At 40.8% G+C, this 22,171-nt stretch overlaps 1 protein-coding gene across 1 annotated transcript in view; it reads left to right on the top strand.

The window, feature by feature from the left end:
- Window positions 1-22,171, top strand: part of Mroh2b (maestro heat like repeat family member 2B) — a 58,188-nt gene that overhangs the window by 18,816 nt on the left and 17,201 nt on the right. The window contains 13 exon segments of the mRNA XM_032896840.1: window positions 2,403-2,559; window positions 2,710-2,750; window positions 3,436-3,577; window positions 4,480-4,523; window positions 6,541-6,648; window positions 8,472-8,588; window positions 11,445-11,552; window positions 12,018-12,170; window positions 17,947-17,973; window positions 18,842-18,961; window positions 19,073-19,152; window positions 21,840-21,975; window positions 22,063-22,158. Of these exon segments, the coding sequence (XP_032752731.1) occupies window positions 2,403-2,559; window positions 2,710-2,750; window positions 3,436-3,577; window positions 4,480-4,523; window positions 6,541-6,648; window positions 8,472-8,588; window positions 11,445-11,552; window positions 12,018-12,170; window positions 17,947-17,973; window positions 18,842-18,961; window positions 19,073-19,152; window positions 21,840-21,975; window positions 22,063-22,158 (1,329 nt within the window).

The raw sequence follows: 22,171 nt of genomic DNA, 5'->3' as shown, positions 1-22,171 counted from the left end.
AGCAAAATAACCTGAAAATAAATTTTGATGACTCAAAAGCATTGTTACAACCAGGATAGAATCAGTAGGCCCTCCCCCTCCAATTGCAGTGGGTCTGGGGCTTCATGTAGGCTAGTATATAGATCTTGAGTTACTGGAATATTTGTTGTTTTCAAACGCATATTCTGAAGCTATAGGACCTACTAAATCAGCATATCAGAGCCTGCGACTGAAAAAGTGCCAGTATTTCTGATGCACAATAAGGTTTGAAGCCTTCTGATCAAGGAATCAGTAAAGCAGAAGAATAAAAAAAAAAAAAAAAAAAAGTCCCAGAAATCTTTGACGTTTAGGATTCTTTGACTAAGCATCCAAGAGTCCGAAATATCCAACAAATGCCTCTTGGATCATGAACAAATAAAAACGTTATGGAAAATATCATCCTGAGTGAGCTAACCCAATCACAGAAAGACATACATGGTATGCACTCATTGATAAGTGGCTATTAGCCCAAATGCTTGAATTACCCTAGATGCCTAGAACAAATGAAACTCAAGACGGATGATCAAAATGTGAATGCTTCACTCCTTCTTTAAAAGGGGAACAAGAATACCCTTGGCAGGGAAGAGAGAGGCAAAGATTAAAACAGAGACTGAAGGGACACCCATTCAGAGCCTGCCCCACATGTGGCCCATATATATACATCCACCCAATTAGACAAGATGGATGAAGCAAAGTAGTGCAGAAGTGTAGATCGCTCCTGAGAGACACAGCCAGAATACAGCAAATACAGAGGCGAATGCCAGCAGCAAACCACTGAACTGAGAATAGGACCCCCGTTGAAGGAATCAGAGAAAGAACTGGAAGAGCTTGAAGGGGCTCGAGACCCCATATGTACAACAATGCCAAGCAACCAGAGCTTCCAAGGACTAAGCCACTACCTAAAGACTATACATGGACTGACCCTGGACTCTGACCTCATAGGTAGCAATGAATATCCTAGTAAGAGCACCAGTGGAAGGGGAAGCCCTGAGTCCTGCTAAGACTGAACCCCCAGTGAACTAGACTGTTGGGGAGGGTGGCAATGGGGGAGGTGGGAGGGAACACCCATAAGGAAGGGGAGGGGGGGGGGATGTTTGCCGGAACCGGAAAGGGAATAACACCGAAATGTATAAAAAATATTCAAGTTAATAAAAAAAAATAAAAAAAATAAAAAATAAATAAATAAATAAAAACGTTAATCAAAGGCTAAATACAAAAAAAATCATTTTGGGGACCCCATGGAATGGTACACAGATAGCCTAAGAGAAAGAAACTGTACATGTGATGGATCCCCAGGTGGGGCAGTCCCAGACACTATTGCGGATGCCAAGAAGTGCTTGCCAACAGGAGCCTGATAGAGTTGTCTCCTGAGAGGCTCTGCCAGAGTTTGACAAATACCGAGGCAGATGCTTGCAGCCAACTACTGGATTGAGCACGGGGTCCCCAATGGAGGAGTTAGAGAAAGGACTCGGAGCTGAAGGTGTTTGCAACCTCATAGGAAAAACAACAAAACCAACCAACTAGACACCACCACCACAGCTCCCAGGGACTAAACCACCAGCCAAAGAGTACACACGGGCATCAATGGAAGGAGAGGCCCTTGGTCTCCATGCCCCAGTGTAGGGAAATGCCAGGGCGGGGAGGTAGGAATGGGTGGGCGGGTGGGGCATCCTCACAGAAGCAGGGAAGGGAAGATGGGATAGGGGTTTCCAGAAACCACCGGGAAGGGATAACATTTAAAATGTAAATAAATAAAATATCCAACTTGAAAAAAGGAAAGAAAGAAAGGAACTGTCTAGCAGGCCAGACGCCAGTTCTAGGAGTCACACAGCAGCAGCAGGATACAAGCGGAAATGGGAGGGTAGGAGAGGTCTTACAGTGAAAGCAGGATTCCCGATTAAATACAAGTGCAAATGCACAAAGCCCAACCTGACACTAAGGTTTCCATCAGAACTAGGGAAAGCAGCACTGGAGCCACGAAGCACAAGAAATAGCCACACCCAGTCGTCCACTCCTCCCAATTCTCACCCCAGGCAGTGTCACTTCAGCATTAGAGTTGGGGGAAACATGTGGGGTAATTTCAGGCGGCACTTTGACAAGAAGCACTCTGGCATTGATGAGGGAGCCCAGAGAAGCAGGACTACCTACCCTTAGTGCCTCCAGCCATCACTCAAAATGAAGGAACTTCAGGGAGAAACACCCACCCACACTCCACACTCGCTACAGTTAGCACTTAAACGTGATTGCGTAGACATGTTTCTCTCTGACGTGACCTGGAAACTGAAATAATGACACACAAATGAGAGGATTCTAAAATAAAGGGGGGGGGAACATAAGAGAATAATAGGAAGTATGGAAAACGAGAAGTAACATGTTTTCTACAGGTGCTGTGGCCTCGAATCCTGACTTACGTGGTACCTGAGGAATACACAGGGACACTGGACTACCTGTTTAACATCATCCGAATTCTGATTATGGCGGAAGAGAAGAAGAAGCGTGATAAACAGGAGTCAACAGCACTTGTCATCTCTACAGGAGCTGGTTCGTACACCCATAAATAAAGCAAAACTTTTCTGTTCTGAGAGACTCGTTCCAGAATGGATACCAAGCACACTTTGAGCTCACACCCATCCCCATTATGACTTTCCCTGGCCCCCTACAGGGATGATGAAAATTGCTTTCTCTTTCCAGTGAAACTTCCTTCACCTCAGCAGCTGCTGGCACGACTTCTGGTGAGTGACAAAGAACCGAGATGGGATGAATTTAAGCTGATAATACAGACAGTTCAGGTTAAAATAAAATTCTGAGAAAAAAAATTGCCTAAATACTCTGAAAGACACGCTGAGAGGAAACAGAGATTCTCTGCCACTGCTGATGTCATTTACGAAAACTTACTTACTACTGATCTTCTGAAACTCTTACCCAATTTAAAGATAATATAAAGATAATTTAAAAGATAAACATAGGGTGCAGGTTCAGATCCAAGATGAACCCCCCAATATTGAAATAAAGACAAACATGTATGATATGCATGATAATCTCATGCATAAATCCTGTCAATCAAACCTCATATCTATGATGTATTCTCCATATCACCACACACATATCTCTTATTCAAACAATAGTCTATATGTCCTTATTTAATGAACAAGTATTTCCAAATGTTGATTCTTTCCATTAATTTTTCTGGGTTTTGTTTCCATGCATTTTTTTTAACCTTTATCCTCAGCCCCTTCCAAAAAAAAAAAAAAAAAAAAAAAAAAAAAACAGAGAATTGTCTAAATATTAACTTTGTCCTTGAATAAGAAGAGACTTGGGTTATTTGCTAAAAGAGCATCTGATTTAGGGATGAGAACAAAGCAAAGGTGGGCCTGTTACACACATTCTCACTTGATCATTCCCTGCCCTGCCTTGTAGGTAATATCTATGCTGGCCAGTTTAGGGCAGTTGTGTGGGGCCGGTGCAATAGGTCTTCTGAAGATAATGCCTGAGATAATCCATCCTAAACTGGTAGAGATGTGGAAAAGCCGCATGCCTGTGCTCCTGGAGCCTCTGGAAGGTATGAGAGAGTGTGACTGTGTCTTTATGCCAGGAGACAAGACCACAGAGAAATGACGCCCCATTTATCTGTAACCCCGTAAGGCAAGACAGCTTATTTTAGGCAATTAAGGCAATGAGCTTGATCGGTAAGGCAGTCAGCTCTGTTTTGTTTGACTTGACTCCCTACCATCTGGCTCTCAACAAGTCATAGTTATGGGTCAGGGCGGCAGCTTCACGGGAACTTTTCTTATTGCTCTGATTTTTTTCCCTCATGTAGAAATATTTTCCTTTGCTATTATCTAACAGGTAGTTGATTGCTGGTGCATGCCTCTAATCCTAATAATTGGGATGTGGAAACAATCTTATTCAAAGTTTTTCTCAGAAACATAGTGAAGTTTGAGGCCAGCTTTGGCTATATGATTTAATGGGGCAGGGGGAGGGGCTGGGTGATGTCTGGGTGGGTAAGGCATTGCCGCCAAACTTGACAGCCTGAGTTGGGTCTCCAGAACCTGCATGGTAGAAGATAAACAGTCCCTGAAAGTTATCCTCTGACTACCATACGTGCTCTGTAGTATCACTAGTGCGCGTGCACGCACACACACACACATACACACACACACACGTTAAAGCTTTCCAAAACAAACTGAAAAAACATTATTCATGTTAAAATATGTATTACAAAATGTGTTCATTTCAGTCACTAATTCTGAAAATAGCAAAAATAACAGATGTCATTATAGATTAAAGACACTGTCCATTTGACAAGAAATTTAAAGTTGCCAACACAGTAAATTTCATCTCAAATCACTCATCCTGAACAAAGAGAAAACTTGAGTTGGAATGCCCTTGTCCACTGGATGTTGAGTCGGGGAGAACTGAAGTTGGCTGATTTGAAATTGCTACATTCATTTTCATCTCTAGGAAATAATGCCAGCATCGTGCTGTGGGAAACCATGTTGTTGCAGGTAAGAGTGGGTCCTATACTACTGTTGAGTAGCAGGTAAGGGGGATCCTCAAGAACTATTGATGATGGAGGGTAAATTAGCTCATTATCCTTCTTCTTATTAACAGCAAAAGGATGCATGGCAAAGTGGATGAAGCATCTTGACTTGGGAAAATGACTAGCATGTTAAAATCCTCTCTTAAATCTTCTTTAAGGCGTAATGGGAACAATATTTGTTCTTCAGTTCCACTGTGCTAAAGAGAGTTGTCATGGTTGTACTTAGTATCTTTCTCTCTCATAAATCTTGACTTTCCAAGGATTTTTATCCCCTTCATTCCTTTGTAATTCACAAAACACAGATTAATGTGGATCCCACTTCTGTGCTCCAAATGAAACTCTTTCTTTCTGCCTGTTTCTCCTTATCCTCACCCACCCCTGGTTTCTAAAACTCACAGGGCCCCTGTTGTATCATTTCTCCAGAGAGCAGTCTCCTCTGTAGCCAAGAAACTGCTCAGACTTTTACTGCAAGCAGGAGTGGACAGGTGTTTTCTATCTTAGGAAGCCACAGACAGTGGAGGAGCTCAGAGACAGGGAGGGAGCGTTATTGTTTGTTTGTTTGTTTGTTTGTTTGTTTTTGTTTGGTGTGGCAGATTTCTCACCATAATCTGTCCACATAAGAATTTCCTGAGGCTTCTTGAGAATGCTACTTTCTGGGCTAACAGACTAGCCTAGCAGATCAGAGAGCTTGTTCCAAGACTGACAACCCAGAGTCCCACCCCCTTTCCTCTATGGGGGAAGAAGAGAACCAACTCCCACAAGTTGCCCTTGTACCTCCACACATGCACCAATAAGTAAATAAGTAAATGCTTGGATCTTTCTTTCCTTCTTTCTTTCTTTCTCTCTTTCTTTCTTTCTTTCTTTCTTCTTTCTTTTTTTCTTTCTTTCTTTCTTTCTTTCATTGCCAAAGTGTTAGTTTTCGGTGGCCTCCCCACGTTACTTCCTCTGCCCCCTTTCTATGCTTCTTCCAAAATCAGCCTTTGTTTCTTTTGGATCGAAAGTATGCACTGGAAGATCTGAAGTAATATCCCTGCTCAGCTGGTCCTCGGTTCTTACATTCCTACTTCACTTATATCCTCCTTCCTGTCTCAAACCCCCACCATGCATCTACCAGCGACTGTTTTTAAAATAGCTTTTTGTGATGGGAAATTTCTTTTTTTTTTCTCTAGCAGGAAGCCTCCAGAACAGTTCCTCTCCTTCTTCCAGTCTTGAGTGTGCAGCTAATCCTTTTTCAAAGCCATGTAACATATGTTCTCCCCTCAAAGTTCCAATACTATTTCATTTCTTTTCTTTAAGAGGCCCACTAGCTGAGCTCTGGTTTTAAAAGTGCGTACAATCTTTTCACAGGCCTTTGACATTAAGTATTCTTTTCTAAGCTTAGAGAAGAGGGAATATAAGAGAAATAATATGTTCTAGAAATCCTAGCAGATTTTTGTCCTCCAATGAGATAAAAATTCCTTTTAAGACATCTTCCCACGAAGCAACACAAGAATTCAAGAATCTCCCCTATGATTCTCTTTGGGAACACCTGGTAAGATCAAGAAGACCCACTTAGTAAAGGGCAAGTTGACAGAAACATTTCATTCCCTCTTTGAAAGCTCTTTCTCTCATATTTTATCGGCAGTAAGGAACACAAACATTGACTAATGGAGTTTTTCCAACTCTATCAACTCTTGGAAAATGTTAACTAAAATTTGTTTCTGATTGTATTCTATTTTAATCGTATAAGTTTTGTTTAAGAGAGGAAAGGAAGGTACTTATGTAATTTCTACATCTGTGTATTTTGGTCTTAATGGGAATTCAGAACACATCAGAAAGTAGTTTTAAAAATAAATGAAGGGAAAGGATCCAAAATAAGTTACTTAATGAGAAAAGAATGATCTCAGTTATATATATACATTTATACTTTAGACAGAGAGAGAAGTACCAGGAAAGCCCCCGTAATAGTCAAACTCATATCTACCTTCCACTCCCTGCAACAGTTGCTCAAGGAATCTTTGTGGAAAATTAGTGACATGGCCTGGACCAGCCAACTGAGTCGGGACTTCAGCCTACAAATGGGCAGTTACTCCAACAGCTCCATGGAGAAGGTTGGTTTTTCGACAAAGGGACTTTGGAATCCACCTAATGATCTAAAATGGCTGCTCAACCTCTATCTTCTCTTTAGTACATCCCAAAGGAGAAAAGAAGGATTAGAGAAAGGAGTCCCCTTAGGTCCTTTGCTGAGTGTTGAGTACTTCCTTCACTTCACCCAACATGTAGGCCAACATGCCTACAGGTACCCATCCATCTTTAAGGACTACTGGCGTACAGTAGGAATGCCATGGCTAAAATCCAGAGATCTCTTCTAAAGGAGGAAGAATGGACCCAGCACATCTCAGCACTGGTTAAATGCCAGTCTGGGCTTTGATTTCCATTATGCTGTTGTTACAAGCTGGGAGACACCACACTAAAATTCAGCAAGGTTAGAGTCAAGAGGTTTTTCAAAATCTAGTTCTTGCATTTAACTGGGTCATGTTCATAGCCCTCCACCCCATAGGGTTCCATTCTAAATGGGATTTTAACCCAGGGTCTGCTGTGTACTCCTAGTGTAGCCTGAAGAAAACTATTTAAATCCCTGACTCTTCAGAGTATTCGTGGTTTACTATATGTCAAGGGTACAACAGATGCAGAAGCGGGGCCTGATGCAAAGCAACCAGTACAATGAGTACATTAGGTAGAAAGGCAGCTTTGATCAGGGTCATTGTTGGGTTAAAATCATTTACAAATTTCAGTTTTTATAAAGAAATTTCTTAAGTTTTACAACTTCTAATATCACATTCAATAATGAAGTATTATTATTAAGCTTTGATTCTAATATATAATTGTCAAAATTCTTTTTTTTTAAGATTTGTTCATTTATTATATATAAGTGCACTGTAGCTGTCTTCAGACACACCAGAAGAGGGCATTGGATCCCATTACAGATGGTTGTGAGCCACCATGTGGTTGCTGGGAATTGAACTCAGGACCTCTGGAAGAGCAGTCTGTGCTCTTAAGCACTGGGCCATCTCTCCAGCCCAATTGTCAAAATTCTTTGCCCTGATTTACTCTGTTTTGGTTCAGAGTACCAGTTCTCCAGACGGTTCCACAAAGCCTACAGATGCAATTAAGAGTTTGTGAGCCAGCCTGCTCTACAAAGCAAGTTCCAGGACAGCCAGGGCCAATACAGAGTAACCCTGTCTTTCGCAGAGGGGGAAGATGGGGGACTTTGTGAGCAGTGCCTAGTCCTCGGCACACAAGCTGGCCCTATGCTCTTGACATCATCCAGGACTTTCCAAACCTACAATACTGCTCCAAGATAATAACCCAAGTGGTCTCAGACTCATTTTTAATTGGTAACACTCATGCTTGACCTCATATGGTAATAACCTTCAAGGTCTTCCTTGGCCATGGCAGTGAAAGATAGTTACAAATTCCAGCATGGAGGAGGGAGTTATCCAGAAGCTCCATCCCTAGCTGCAAGCTATCATTAGATATCTGCTGAGGGAGGAAGATGTACTTTTCTTTGGTTGGAGTTGGAAGAAGCCATTTGCAGGTTACTCACACCCAGTGGAGGGCCCCATAGACAAGTTCATATGGGCAGCACTAAAATTAATGGAATGGGAAGTAGATGGGAGATATGTTACAGGGGACCAAGGAGAGCTGGAAAGGGACAGTTCGGAGGGTGTGCAGGGAGCTCCAGTGAACACAGAGCCTGAAGGAAATGTTCTCAAGAAGAGAGTGTGTGAGGCACCCAAATATTAGGCAATTATAAGTTAAGGACTCCTGGATTTTTTTTTTCCTTTTCTTGTGACTACTTCAACTCCTCCTCCTTTTCATTGATCTTGCTTCCCTAACTTTTGAATTCTCCTGCTCATCTTTTGTCTTCCAGAAATTTCTTTGGAAAGCCTTGGGAACTACTTTAGCATCCTGCCAAGACAGAGACTTTGTGAGCTCACAGATCAATGAGTTCCTGGTTACTCCCAGCCTGCTGGGGGACCAAAGAGAGGTGGGAACCCTTGTAAATTCTCTCTTCTGATGCTAGGTTTTAATCCTATCCACAAAACCTTGGGACAATCCTGGTATGTCTTATTAACCAGAATTATTCACTAATACATTTAGAAAAGTCCAAAAGAATTTCTTCGCAGGAAAAAAAATTTCCCTGTTTAAATAACATTACCTCTCTTCTTTTGCCAAGTGCATAAAAATACTGAAAAAATGCATCTCAAATATCGTTGCTCTGTGATGTGTTTTTTGGATGACGACCACCAAGATCATTAAATTTTTAAACTGAGAGTGATCAGTGGTCATCTAGAAAAAATATGAGCGTGAAGCTAAGAGATAAAGGAAAGTCCCTGTTAGAAATTGCTAATAGAAAACTCTGGTCATATCTTGTTATCATCTCTATCCCCAGAAATTCTGGGATGCTTATGTTTCTTTCTCTCACAGTAAATAGGAGAAATCACTAAACTTCACTGAGTGTATGAGACTGCTCCTATACCACTGTTCTCCCTTGTCAGCTCTCGTTACCAGCAATCTCTTTCTTTTCTTTTCTTTTCTTTTTTTTTTTTTTTTTTCGGAGCTGGGTACTGAACCCAGGACCTTGCATTTGCTAGGCAAGCGCTCTACCACTGAGCTAAATCCCCAACCCCGATTACCAGCAATCTCTTGTGGTGACGTTTCAAACACTGCTTCCCTACCATACTATCCCTTCCTAGCTATAGACTAGGAAGAAACGTAACTCTGTGTCTGGTGTAAGCATCCATTAAGGCTCTCATTCACGCTCTCAGAGTTTCACAAACTATGACTACGTGTGCCATGCCTCTGAGCTTTTCAGGTACCTCATTTACTTTCCTTGAAGTTAGTCAGTGTCCCATTCATCCCAGCCAGTTAGGGATGCCAGGTAGGTGAGTTTCATGAAGGCACATGACATGGCGAGACCTAGTCCTTCTGTCTGTACATCTCCTGATCACGATTAGCAATTGAATAGCACTAGACTGCCAACCACAGTGCTGTGTAACATGGGTTCCTCCAAGGTCAGACTGAGGAGAAAGGAACACTCAACACAGAGTCCACAGTTGAGCCTGAACTTTACTGAGCCTTTTCAGATAGGAGGGCAACTTGAGGGAAATGGAGAAAGAAAACTAAACAAAGAGATGCTTTGAGACATCTCTTTGGATTTGAGGGCCCCACCTAAGTTGGACCGTAAAGCGTGCCCTTCTCCTGGCTTTCTCCTGAACTCTGGAGCAGCTCAGCATGGAGTAAACTAAAAATCCATTTGTCCAGGAACTGGCTATTGGTGGGCTGAAATGGCAGGTGAATTGAATAAGAGAAAGTACAGTGTCACGGGGCAAGCATAGTCTACAAGATCTGAAGGAAGGAATGTGTGTCTTAGGGTGGTGACTGAGACCACAAGCTGTCAGGGGGTGTGCCAACTGCCTGCCACTGATAGGGGCCTGTGTCTCCAAACTAAAAACAGTGCCAGAGTTGGCCAAATGAAATGGGACAGGAACCATGAAACAAACTGCCATCAATGAACCATGACAAGATTCTTGTCAAAATCACAAGAAAGATGTTATGGCGACTTCTACAGTGAGCAAGGTAGGAGGACCTGTATCATTAGAATATGATATCACCAGCCCTTTAAGAATTAAACCATCTCGGGTATGAGGTCATTTCAATAGAGTATTGACTCCTCAAATTTTTTCAATAACTATTGTTGATAATAATGTATTACCTAGTTCAAAATGCCTAAAAATAATGGGTTTTAGGTGTTTTATACACACACACACACACACACACACACACACACACACACACACACACACACTCATGCAACTGTAGGTATGTAGGACAACAAATATGATATTCAGTGTGATTGAAACATCCCACACTGTAGAATATGTATCAGAGCTCCACACTGTACCACTTAAATATATGTACTTATTATCTGTCAACTGGGAACAAAAGTAAAAAATCAATAAGTGGTGCTTCCAAATTCTTGAAGTTCACCAGTAGACTTCAGGATGCATGACCTTTATGCTCAGTCCCTCAGCTCTCTTCAGAGGGTTCAGGCCTTTGCAGTTACTTTGTGTTTGAAGCTCTCTCTCTCTTTTTTTTTTTTTTTTTTTTTAATTAACTTGAGTATTTCTTATTTACATTTCGAGTGTTATTCCCTTTCCCGGTTTCCGGGCAAACATCCCCCTCCCCCCCCCCCCCCCTTATGGGTGTTCCCCTCCCCCTCCCCCCCCCCCTTTCCCCCCTCCCCCCCAAAGTCTAGTTCACCGGGGGGGCAGTCTTAGCAGGGACCAAGGGCTTCCCCTTCCACTGGTGATCTTACTAGATATTCATTGCTACCTATGAGGTCAGAGTCCAGTGTCAGTCCATGTATAGTCTTTGGGTAGTGGCTTAGTCCCTGGAAGCTCTGGTTGCTTGGCATTGTTGTTCATATGGGGTCTCGAGCCCCTTCAAGCTCTTGAAGCTCTCTCTTATAGGAATCGGAGCAACTCACATTTTCACTAGTCCGGGCTCTGCTTCTGCTTGGCTTTACTATATTTTCACAAGAATCTCTACCTACCTTACTTATGCCACAGATTTTGCCAAGTCTTCACCAGCCACTGCCTCTGCCCTCTCTTGATCTCTGAAGCATTAGTTGTGCCCTGGTACATTATAGTGTTTCCCTGTTGCCTCAAAGCAGTCTAATGGCCGGTGAACCCCACAAGAATAGGAATATTGGGGCACTCCATTCAACACTGTATCCCCAGTGACCAGAAACTTGTCTGGCACATAGTGGTAAGTATTCAGCAAGTATTTACTGAAATGCATGATTACCCAAAAAAAAAAAAAATGTTCCTTTTGATTTTAGGGAACAACATCTATTTTAGGATTCTGCGCTGAGAACCACTTGGATATTGTTTTAAAAGTTCTTAAAACATTCCAAGATAAGGAGAAATTCTTTGTCAATCGATGTAAGGTAAAGGAATAATTTTCTCTGAAGCTCACAATTCCCTCAGGAGCAAACAATACTTATTTCTTCAATGAATAGCCCTCTTCCACACTATTCTTACTCCTTGTCCTCAATCCTTGGCCTTGACCTTGCAGGATGACCAACTGTGTAACTAAGGAGTCTACTCCATTTTCTTGGGTGTTAGTACTGACCAAGAAAGCCTAAGTGTGCCCATGTTTGTCCTACCACAGCTTCAATGATGTTTACCCTACTTCCCTGAAGGAGGGGTGGATGGATACTAATTAACCAAAGCTTTATGGCCCCTATCAAAGTTCTTGTTAGCATTTGTGCAAACAAGACCATTTGTTTTAGAATCACTGTAATCTTTGAAGTCCAGTTATCTAACCCTTTTCATGGTCCACCAGGATTAAGACAAAAATATGTGAAAAAGATCCATTCACATGGTTTACATTTCTCTTCTATTGTCTTCAGAGTATTTTTTCTGGGAAAAAGAGCCTGACCAAGACTGACCTCATCTTGATCTACGGAGCTGTGGCCCTCCATGCCCCTAAGCAGCAACTTCTAGCCAGGCTTGATCAAGACATCATAGGTCAAATCCTGCTTCTCTATGGCCAGTGTTCTCAGGTAATCCCTGTCACAGAACTACCTCTCTTTGCAGGCTGGGACAGCCATACCTCACAGAGGCTCAGCTCCTATCACTCAGGCCAAAGGGATACAAACTAAACCAATAAATAAGATGTAGCATGTTAGAGAACACATATGAACAGAGATATTATTTTATGGAATAAGGCTGAGTCTCTGGGCACAACATGTCCTTTGTTTCTCCAGATGCCTTTCCAGGCCAGGTGTACCCATGGTGATCTCAGCCTTCTTTGAATATAAACAACTACCCCCACACCATTGTAGGTCCTCTGGCTTATCACTTTCCTGGTATATTAATCTTCCAAGTATAACTCAGTGTCAGCTATTTAACCTCTCATTTGTCACCCATGACATTAAATAATGAGCACCATGTATTTACTTTTAAGGTGACCAAATTGTGTCATTTAGCAACCTACTCAACCCGCCTCATCTTGTACCATTTCTTCCTCTGCACTCAGCCCAGGCATGCCGACCTCCTTGACTCTTTTCCATGCCACGAGTGTGAGGCCAACCTCGGAGCCACCAAACTGAGTCCCAATTCATCTGATCCTTCTTTCTCCCGAGGCACTTTCTTTGCTTCAAGGATGGACTGCTTCATGCGTGTTACCACTTCAGAGCCTCTTTGCAAGCCGTGATCAAGCTGGCCCTCCCCTGAAGAGTCAGTCACCAAGGGGTTGAATTCAAAGTTTAGTTTTGCAGCATGGGTCTCCAGAAAGTTTGGTTAAGTAGGGCACAAAAGGAGTCTGAAAATCTGTAGACTTAAAAGGTTTGTGAGTGATTCTTATCCAAAAAGCAGCTGGGAGGAGATCTCCCTGATTGTCTCCACAGTTGCTTCTGCTTTCCACTGCAGGTCCTCTTGCTCTTAGGATCTGACGGAATTTTTGCATCACTGTGAACAAAATACTTCACAGAGAAGTAACTTAAGGCAGTGAAGTTTTAAGCTGGCTCATGGTTTCATAGAGCTCTCTCCATGGGTGCTCGAACCCCATATGCTTGGGTGGGCTATTATGGTAGCAGGAGTATGGGCTGAAGGTTCCCCATGGCACACAAGAAGGGTAGGGAGGAATAAGAAAAGGCCAAGAACAAGATACACCCTATTTCCTATGCTCAGCCCCACCTCCTAACATTTCCAGAACCTCCCAAAATAGTATCATTATCTGAGACTTGAGCCTGTGGGGACATTCTACATACAGACCATAACAGTACCCTGGGCCCATATTCCTGTATACACGTGATAAGAATAGGTTCATAGGGAATTCACAGAATTTTAGATATCAGCGCATGCCAGTAGAAGGGTGCAGAGCAGTAAGTTCCACACCTCAGTCCCCAGAGAATTATCAGACAAGCAGTTATTCAATAAGTCAGTTTTTAAGAATAGATGACAAAATCTAGATGTTTAACAAGTCCCTCATACTTCTAGGGAAATGTGTCCATGTTAGAAAGAACAAAGAGAATGGCACTTAATGATCTCAGATCTGTCTTCCAGGAGCTCACAGAAAGTAAGATTAACATCTTACCAGGCAGGGAATCAAAGAAAATGGCCAGGGTATGACAGAGCAGATAATCTAGGTCAGATCATCAGTCTGATTGATCGTTGCCTCAGCTCTGGTTCTGCAAAAGGTCCTGAGGAAATTGTTAGCACTGACATCACTTAAGGAGAGCAATCTCATTCCTCTGAGGACAGACTATAGGTACAGCCTCACCATCACTGATAATCACACTCATTTCAAGGACAATCTGTCTGACAAGATTCACTGTCACTTAGGGATGACTTCAGTCTCCTACTGTAAAATGTTGACCAATCGGTCATGTCATTTCTAATATCCAATGTAACTTCTAAAGAGAATGAAAGAAGGGGAGAAAAGTCCTAAAAGAGAGCCAGAGAGGGGCAACCTCGAATCAGTTATGCCAAGGACTGGGGCTCTCATTCATCAAGCCCTGATTCTGTTGCCCTTCAAGTCTAATAAGCAACAGTAAGGATTTTTTTAATTATAAAATTTCTTGTGATACATCTTTTAGTCATCGATTGAAGCAACACTACAAAAATAGAAGATTAGAGAAAATTGAAATGGAAATGAATGTATTTTTGGAGTAAGAAATTCTGATAAATATAATATATGGGAAAATGAAACAAAGAAAAGACAGAATACTTGTAGGGAAATGTGGCCATGATATTATTCTAAAAATAACTATTGTAGATACTTTTTAAAAAACAAAGCTAGAAACCTAATTTTTTATATAAAAATAAAGTCAGGTGTGTTAATGTGTGCTTATAATCATAGTACTTGGGAAGCTGAGGGACGGGGGAGATGAAGAGTTTGAACATGTAAGAAAAATCAATAAAATATCAGCAAAGAGAATTTAAGGCCACATTAAATAGACCGCATACCAAACCAAGTTTATTTCATTCCAGAAAGGCAGGGGTGGTTCAGCATACATAAAAAAATGGCAATGTACCATATTATTGGACTCAAGGGCAAAAATGACACTATTGCCTCAATAGGTAAAACTTTGACAAGATTCCATCTTCCTTCATGACAAAATCTTAAAAGAAACCAAGAAGTGGAATAATACATCTCAACATAATAAAGGCGATACCTGATAAAGTTGTAGCCAACATTATACTAAATGAGAAAAACCTGAAAGCATGTCCTCTGTATCAAGAATAAGACAAGGGTGTTCACTCGTCTCTTAATATAGTAACTCAATCTTAACTAGAACAGTAAAACAAGAGAGAAATAAAAGAGAAGGAAAGAGGAGAAGAAACCAAAAGATTCCTATTCACAGACAACATAATCTGATACTTTAAAGGCCCTAAAACTCCACCAGAAAATTCCCAGGGCTGATAAACAATTTCAACAAAAGATCAGAACACAAAATCAATATACAATAATCATTAGCTTTTCTATACACCAATAACAAACTTGTCAAGAAATAAATCAAGAAAAAAATACTATTTGCTATCAGTTCAGAAGGAAAGAAATTTCAAAAATAACCACAATCAAGGACACAAATGACCTCTGTAGTGAAAGCTTTGAGACACTGCAGGAATTTTAGAAGACATAGAAAATAGAAAGGTATGGCATGCTCATAAATTGGCAGAATTCATATTGTAAAAATGTCTATATTATGGGAATTGACCCATAGATTTAAAAGCATCTCCATTCAAAATTCAATCTTATTTTTCATAACAATAGAAAACCATCTGTGGTGAATTGAATGAAAATGACCCCCATAGGCTCATAAGGAATGTCAGTGTTAGGACCTGTGGCCTTATTGAAGGAGTTGTTTCACTGGGTGGTGGGCTTTGAGGTTTCAGGTGCTCAAGCCAGCCCAGTGTCACTCTCTCTTCCTGCTGCCTGCGGATCTTGATGTAGAATTCTCAGCTACTCTCCAGCACCATGTCTCCATGCCTGCTTTCATGCTTCCCTCCATGATGACAATGTACTAAACCTCTGATCTGTAAGTTAGCCCCAGTTCAATGTTTTCCTTTATAAGAGTTGCCATGGTCATGGTGTCTCTTCATAGCAATAAAACTTTGACTGATACACCATCCTAAAATTAATAGGCAGCCAAGAGAAGCCCAAATACCCAGAAGTCTCTTAAGTGTCACAATAGGTGATCTCAAATTATACTAAAGAGCCATAGTAACACAAACAGTATGGTGCCGGCTCAAAACAGGCACATAAGGCCAATGGGGGAAAGCTCTCGTAGCAATAGTTGTCTAGTCTTTGACAAGTGGGTCAAAAGCAATAACTGGGAAGGGGAAGTCTCTTCCATAATCAGTGTTTATAAAACAGGATAAATATGTGAAAGAATGGAAATAAATCTAAATCTCTTACTCTGTACACGCACACAATTTTTTTTTTCAAAATCAAAGACAACATGAAACTATGAGATTTCTTGAGCAAGTCTTGAAGGTACAGAAGGTACAGAGGCAGGGACTTTATTAAAAAGACATCAAAGTACAGAAAATAAACCCAAGAACTGACAGTGGGATTGTCAGTGAGAACTTCAGCACAGAAAAGGAAGCCATCACCTGCATTGGGAAAGCCCACAGAGTAGTACAAACTGTCTGCCAACTGCACATCTGATAGGGAGTTAGTATGTAGACTTTACAGCACATGCAAAAGTCAAATACTAAGGCTACACGTCATCAAATCAGTACATTGGCTAATGAATTGAACAGGCAATTCTCACACAAATGGCCAATGAATATTTTTCAGCTTCTTAGTCACAGGGAAAACATTCATGTCAAAACCACTTTAAGAGGGGTTGGGGATTTAGCTCAGTGGTAGAGCTCTTGCCTAGCAAGCGCAAGGCCCTGGGTTCGGTCCCCAGCTCCGGAAAAAAAAAAAAAACACTTTAAGATTCTATCTCAACCCCCACCCTAGGTCAATTGCTCTTGTCAAGAAAAGCAATAACAGCAAATGATGATGAGGATGTGAAGAAGGAGAAAAACCTAGGAACTTCTGGTGACCAGGACATGTCTCCTGGTGTAGCCACTATGGTTCCTCACAAAACCAAAATTGGGACTACTATATAACCCAGCTGCAGAGCCCCTGAATATATACTAAAGGGACTCTTAAGTGGAGCACAGAGATATCTGTGCACTCGTGTTTATTGCAGCACTAGTCATAATAACCAAAATGTAGAATCAGTACGCACGTCCATCAACGGACTAAAGGGAAATGTGATGTCTGTCTGCAATGGAATTTTGTTCAACCAAAACAAAGAATGAAATTGCTACATTTTTTAGGAAAAAGGGATGAAACTAGAAATTATTGTTAAGCAAAATAAGCCAGGAAAACAAATGTTGCATTTTCTAGCATTATTTATATATATTTATGTTTTTATATATGTATTATATATATATGTTTAAGTTTATTTGTATACACATAGTCATAGAAGTAAAAGGGAGTTGTGAATTAAAAAAGAAGAAGCGTGTGTTTAAAGGCAGGATGAAGAGTGCTCAACAGAAGTAACTGAATACATGTATCATGAAAGCAGAAGGGAGAACCAGCTAGTGGCAAGGGTGGGGGAGGCAGTGGGGAAAGAAGTTAGAAGGAAGTATAATGGTGTACATACATGAAAACATAAAATATCACAATAAAAACCATTTCTTTTTATGCTAGAGGAAAAAAAACAGAAGAAAGGAGAAATTGAGATCATCCTGGGCTGCAGAGCAAGACCATATATATCTCAAGAAATAAATAATACAGCCTAAAACACAAAATACAATTAATTAAACTTCGAGTATACATTTTTTAATTACATTTCGCCCGGAAACACCTGAATTCAGTAGTGATGCTAGTTTTGAGATGCTGGAGGGACGGTCATCTCGAGGCCAGTGGCCAGCTGCAGCCCAGGATTCAGGCAGAGTGGCTCACAGCACAGAGTAAACAAGCTGACTGGCAGCCGTGTGAGCTTACGTTTGTACACTGCACATTCTGACAGGGCTTGGGTTAGCTGCACACCTTTCCCACACAAAGCAACAGACAATGGCACATGCTAAAAGTATCCCTAATGCATACCTTTTCCTCCAGGAACATTATTACCTTTCTTCCTGCCACATTTAGAGCCTTTTTCTCCTGAAAACCCGTCTTTACCCTTCTTGCTGTTGCTGTTCCTATGGTGCCTGCCAGTGGGACAAGACTCATGTTGGGGCTGTGCTTCAGCAGAAGGGCTGTGTCTTTAGGGGTTGGAGGTGTCTGCGACTGTTGCTAACTCCATATCTGCTTTTTCTTTCATTTTTCAGGTTCTGGGCCTGTCTGTCATAAATAAGGTAGGAGACGACAGATAGATAGATAGATAGATAGATAGATAGATAGATAGATAGATAGATAGATAGATAGATAGATACATACATACATACATACATACATACATACATACATAGATACATAGATAGATACATAGATACATAGATAGATACATAGATACATAGATAGATACATAGATACATAGATAGATACATAGATACATAGACAGACATAGACAGAGAAACATAGACAGTCATAGATGAGAAAGAAAGAAAGAAACAAACAAACAAACAAACAAACAAACAAATGCCTTGAGCACACTTCTCCCTGGGAAGCATGTCAAGTGTAGATGACCTCTTGATCTGATTTTTCTGAGAAGATCTGGACATGCAACTCACTAACCCAATCTGAAGCCACGCCCACTAAGCCTACCTTAAGAACAAAAGCTATATTAAGGCTCTATGCAGTTTAGAAATAGAAACCATTGCAGGTCAGGAATACCTTCCCTCAAGAGGACCATGATATCAAGTTAGTAAGTCATAAACAGCAAATTCTTAATGAAACAAAGTAAACAATACAGTGCACATAACAATAGTAATCTTAAATATTTATTTCAGTGTCTCCTAAGTTTTGTTTGTGCAAGTGAGCCTTACTTTATTTTCTTCTGTGGTTTATGGCTAGAAAAAAAAAGTTTGAACAGCACCACTCTAGAGAAACTCCAATGTATGTGGGAAGAGGTTGACCTTCATATCCTAACTTTCCTGCCATTCAGACCCTAGGTGAAGAGTGGAGCTGGAAAAGGGAGCAAATATAACACCTGAGGGTCACATGTTTGTAGACCCAGGCCTGGTGCCTAAGACCTTGACTTTGACTGGGGCTCATTTGCTTCAGGACATGGATCTGCAAATGAGTTTCACAAGAAGTATCACCGAGGTGGGCATAGCTGTCCAAGACGCTGAGGACCAGAAGTTCCAGTTCACCTACAAGAAGATGTTGATCGGTTTCATGCTGGTGCGTGCACAAGAAGGAAAGGGGGGGTCCCCAAGTGTTCCATCCAAGGCAAAGACCCAAGCCGTTTTTAAATACTTTGCCTCATTTTGTGTGTGTGTGTATGTATTACAGGACTTGATAAAGGATGAACCCCTGAATACCTTAGCCAGTCCTATTCGGTGGAAAGTCTTAATTGCCATCAGATACCTAAGGTAGAAGAAATCTTTGGTGTTCTTAGTGTGAGTATGGGTGTATCTCATGTGTGCACATGCCTGTGTATGTGCATGTGCCAAAGGTGGACATGGAAGGTCTTCCACGGTTGCACTCCAGCCCACTTTTAAACCACATCTCTCACTGAACCTGGACTTCACAGTTTCTGCTAGGCTGGCTGTCCAGTGACACCCTTTGTCTGCTCACCAGAACACTAATCTATCTGTCTCTGCCCACCCCAGCACCGGTGCACATTTTTAAAATCATACTAAGTCATACTCCCCACTACAGTTAAAGAATTATACTGTTTTACAATTTGAAAAGTAGAGAAAATTTAACAAAGCTCACCCATAATGCCCTTGTTGATGTATTTGACAACATCACTTGAGCCCTTATCCCTGGTCCTCACTTTCTTCAAAGACCTGAGATCCTGCTTGCATAAGACCTTCTATCCTAATTTTTCTCACTTCCTGTTATGAATTCTCATGCTATTATTGATCCATCAAAGATGCCATTTTATTTATTTGTATTTATTTATTTGTATAACAGTTATATAAAAAGATATTTAATATCTGTAATCATCAAGGTAATGAAAATCAAAACCTGTTTGATTGTTGTTACCTCAAAAGAAACAAGAGTTGGTGGGGGATGGGAAAAAAAGGATCTTTGGGCATGCATGTTGGTGCATTGTGAGAAACAGTATGGAAGTTTTGACAGAAACAGGATTTACCATGCGACCCTTCAGTCCCTATTGTGGGTGGATACACAAGGAACATGAAATGTCTTGTAAAACACCTAACACCAGTGTTCATTGTGGAGACTCTCATAAAAGCAACCGAAGTATCCACAAATAAATAAGGATATAAAAGATTGTAGGAAACATATACATGATAGAATATTACTTGGCCTTAAAATTAGAATACCTTATCCTTTCTAACAACATGGGTTCCCCTAGAGAACATTATGCCAAATAAACTAATCCAGACATGGAAAGAAAAACTGCTTTTGGTTCTCCCTTGTATGGAAAAGCTAAAGAAAAAGTCCAATACAAAAGAAATGGACAGTTAAACAATGGTACTAAATGCAGGGCCAAGGAGAATAAGGAAATGTCAAAGAATGTACAGTAGCATTCTGTACGATGAGTAAGTCTGAAGACAACATACAATACAGCTCCCAAAGGGCATATAATTCAAGATTTCAGCTGCATGAGTAAATTACAGCTGATCTCCCTAGAGCCAGATAGGAGGAGGCTATGTGACTATTACTTGAGTTAAGTTATTTCTCTCATATGGTAGATAAATATATATATTAAAATTTATACAATTATGATATATAATTGTAAATAAATAACATAATATATCATACATTATGCTTCTAAAATGCACACCATAAGTGTATCCAAAGAAAATAAAAGATTATTGTTTTCCCCCATGTTGAACAGTCTTGGCATCCTCATCAAAAATCAATCAATATATCATTTGAGGGTTTATTTATAGGCTCTCTAGTCTGTCACAGGAATCCATGAGTCTGCCTATATACTTCCATTGCACTATTTTGATTACTCTGACATTGCAACAAGCTATCAAGCCAGGAAGAGCTGAGTAGAATTAATACATTGACTACACTGGTAGAGTGCATATACAGCATGCACAAAGACTTCCGTTAGGCTACCCAGCACTTAACAAAAAAATCTTAATGCATGTTTGCATGTTTCATTTTTATCTATCTAGTGCATTATCATTTCATCATGTATTTTTAATCTATATTTTACATCATTTCAGTATTTTTTAATCTGTATTTTCTCTCACTCAAAATTCTTAAAATTCAGTATGTACCACACTCACATGACACCTCAATTCCCATTAACAACTCAATGACCAATGGCGACACTCAGTTTGTATAGAACTAGACTATCCTCTAGGCACACAGGAAAAAGTATTGATTGTATAGGGCCAAAGCTGAGAAAAACAAAACCTGAAAACTGGGAGAAAGAAAACCAGGGGATGCTAGAAAAGTTATGTGTCCGTCATGGTCTCTCTTCCACCTGTGTGTGCACATCAAAATCTGTTCAAGTGAAGACCCACGGATAGATGCAGTTCGTTGTACAGGAGTTTTACACTAGCATGCTTATTTTATGAAAATTGTCAGACAATGGCAATGGTAAGATGGTAGTCATCCCAGCTCAGCATGGTTCACAGTCCGCTCAGAGTACCTTTCTCCCATTCTTCTAACAGCATCTTCATTTTTAATTTATCTTCCTAGTTTGGAAGCTCTCAAGTGGACCTTCTTGTCCTGATTTACAAAATATTAAAGAACGGGCTTTTTATGTTGAACTAACATTTGCGTTTTCCCAAGTCACGTCAAGTTTTGTTCTTTGGTTTTTTTTTTTTTTTTTTAAACTGGAAAGGCTCTTTGCTTTTTACTGGAAATGCCTACAATAAGAATTTATCAATCGTGATTTTAACAGATATTAACAGTGTTTTAATGGTGCTTAACATCTTCCCAATATCCCAAGAGCAGTGGAGCTCCTTCATTTGTCCTACTAATGCCACCTCCCTCAATATCTCAAACATGTTTCAGAAAGTGTGACATTTTTGTCATCTGCTCAGCTACTGTACACAGATCTTCGACACTCTCCTGGCTGGTTTGTTTGTATTATACCCATTGCTCCACATCGTTCTCATTTCAGCAAACTGAATCCTCCGCTCTCACTAAACGACCACCTGAACATTCTTGAAGAGAATATTCGGAGGCTGCTGCCCCTTCCACCTCTGGCAAAACTCAAAAGCGAGGGCGAAACAGACAAGGACAAGGAACACATTAAAGTACGTGACTGGGACCTGAGAAGAAAGAAAAACTCCTGTGGGAATTTTCCACTGCAGCCTGAGACTAACAGTCACTCTTGATTTCAGTTTCTCTACGAACGATCTATGGATGCTCTAGGGAAACTTCTAAGGTCCATGATATGGGATGACATTGATGCACAGAACTGTGAAGAAATGTTTAACGTGAGTCGGGGCA

This window comes from Rattus rattus, chromosome 3 (assembly GCF_011064425.1).
Source record: "Rattus rattus isolate New Zealand chromosome 3, Rrattus_CSIRO_v1, whole genome shotgun sequence".
Lineage (NCBI taxonomy): Eukaryota > Metazoa > Chordata > Mammalia > Rodentia > Muridae > Rattus > Rattus rattus.
Note: the sequence above shows the minus strand (reverse complement) of the source record. Positions and strands in the feature narration are given on the sequence as shown.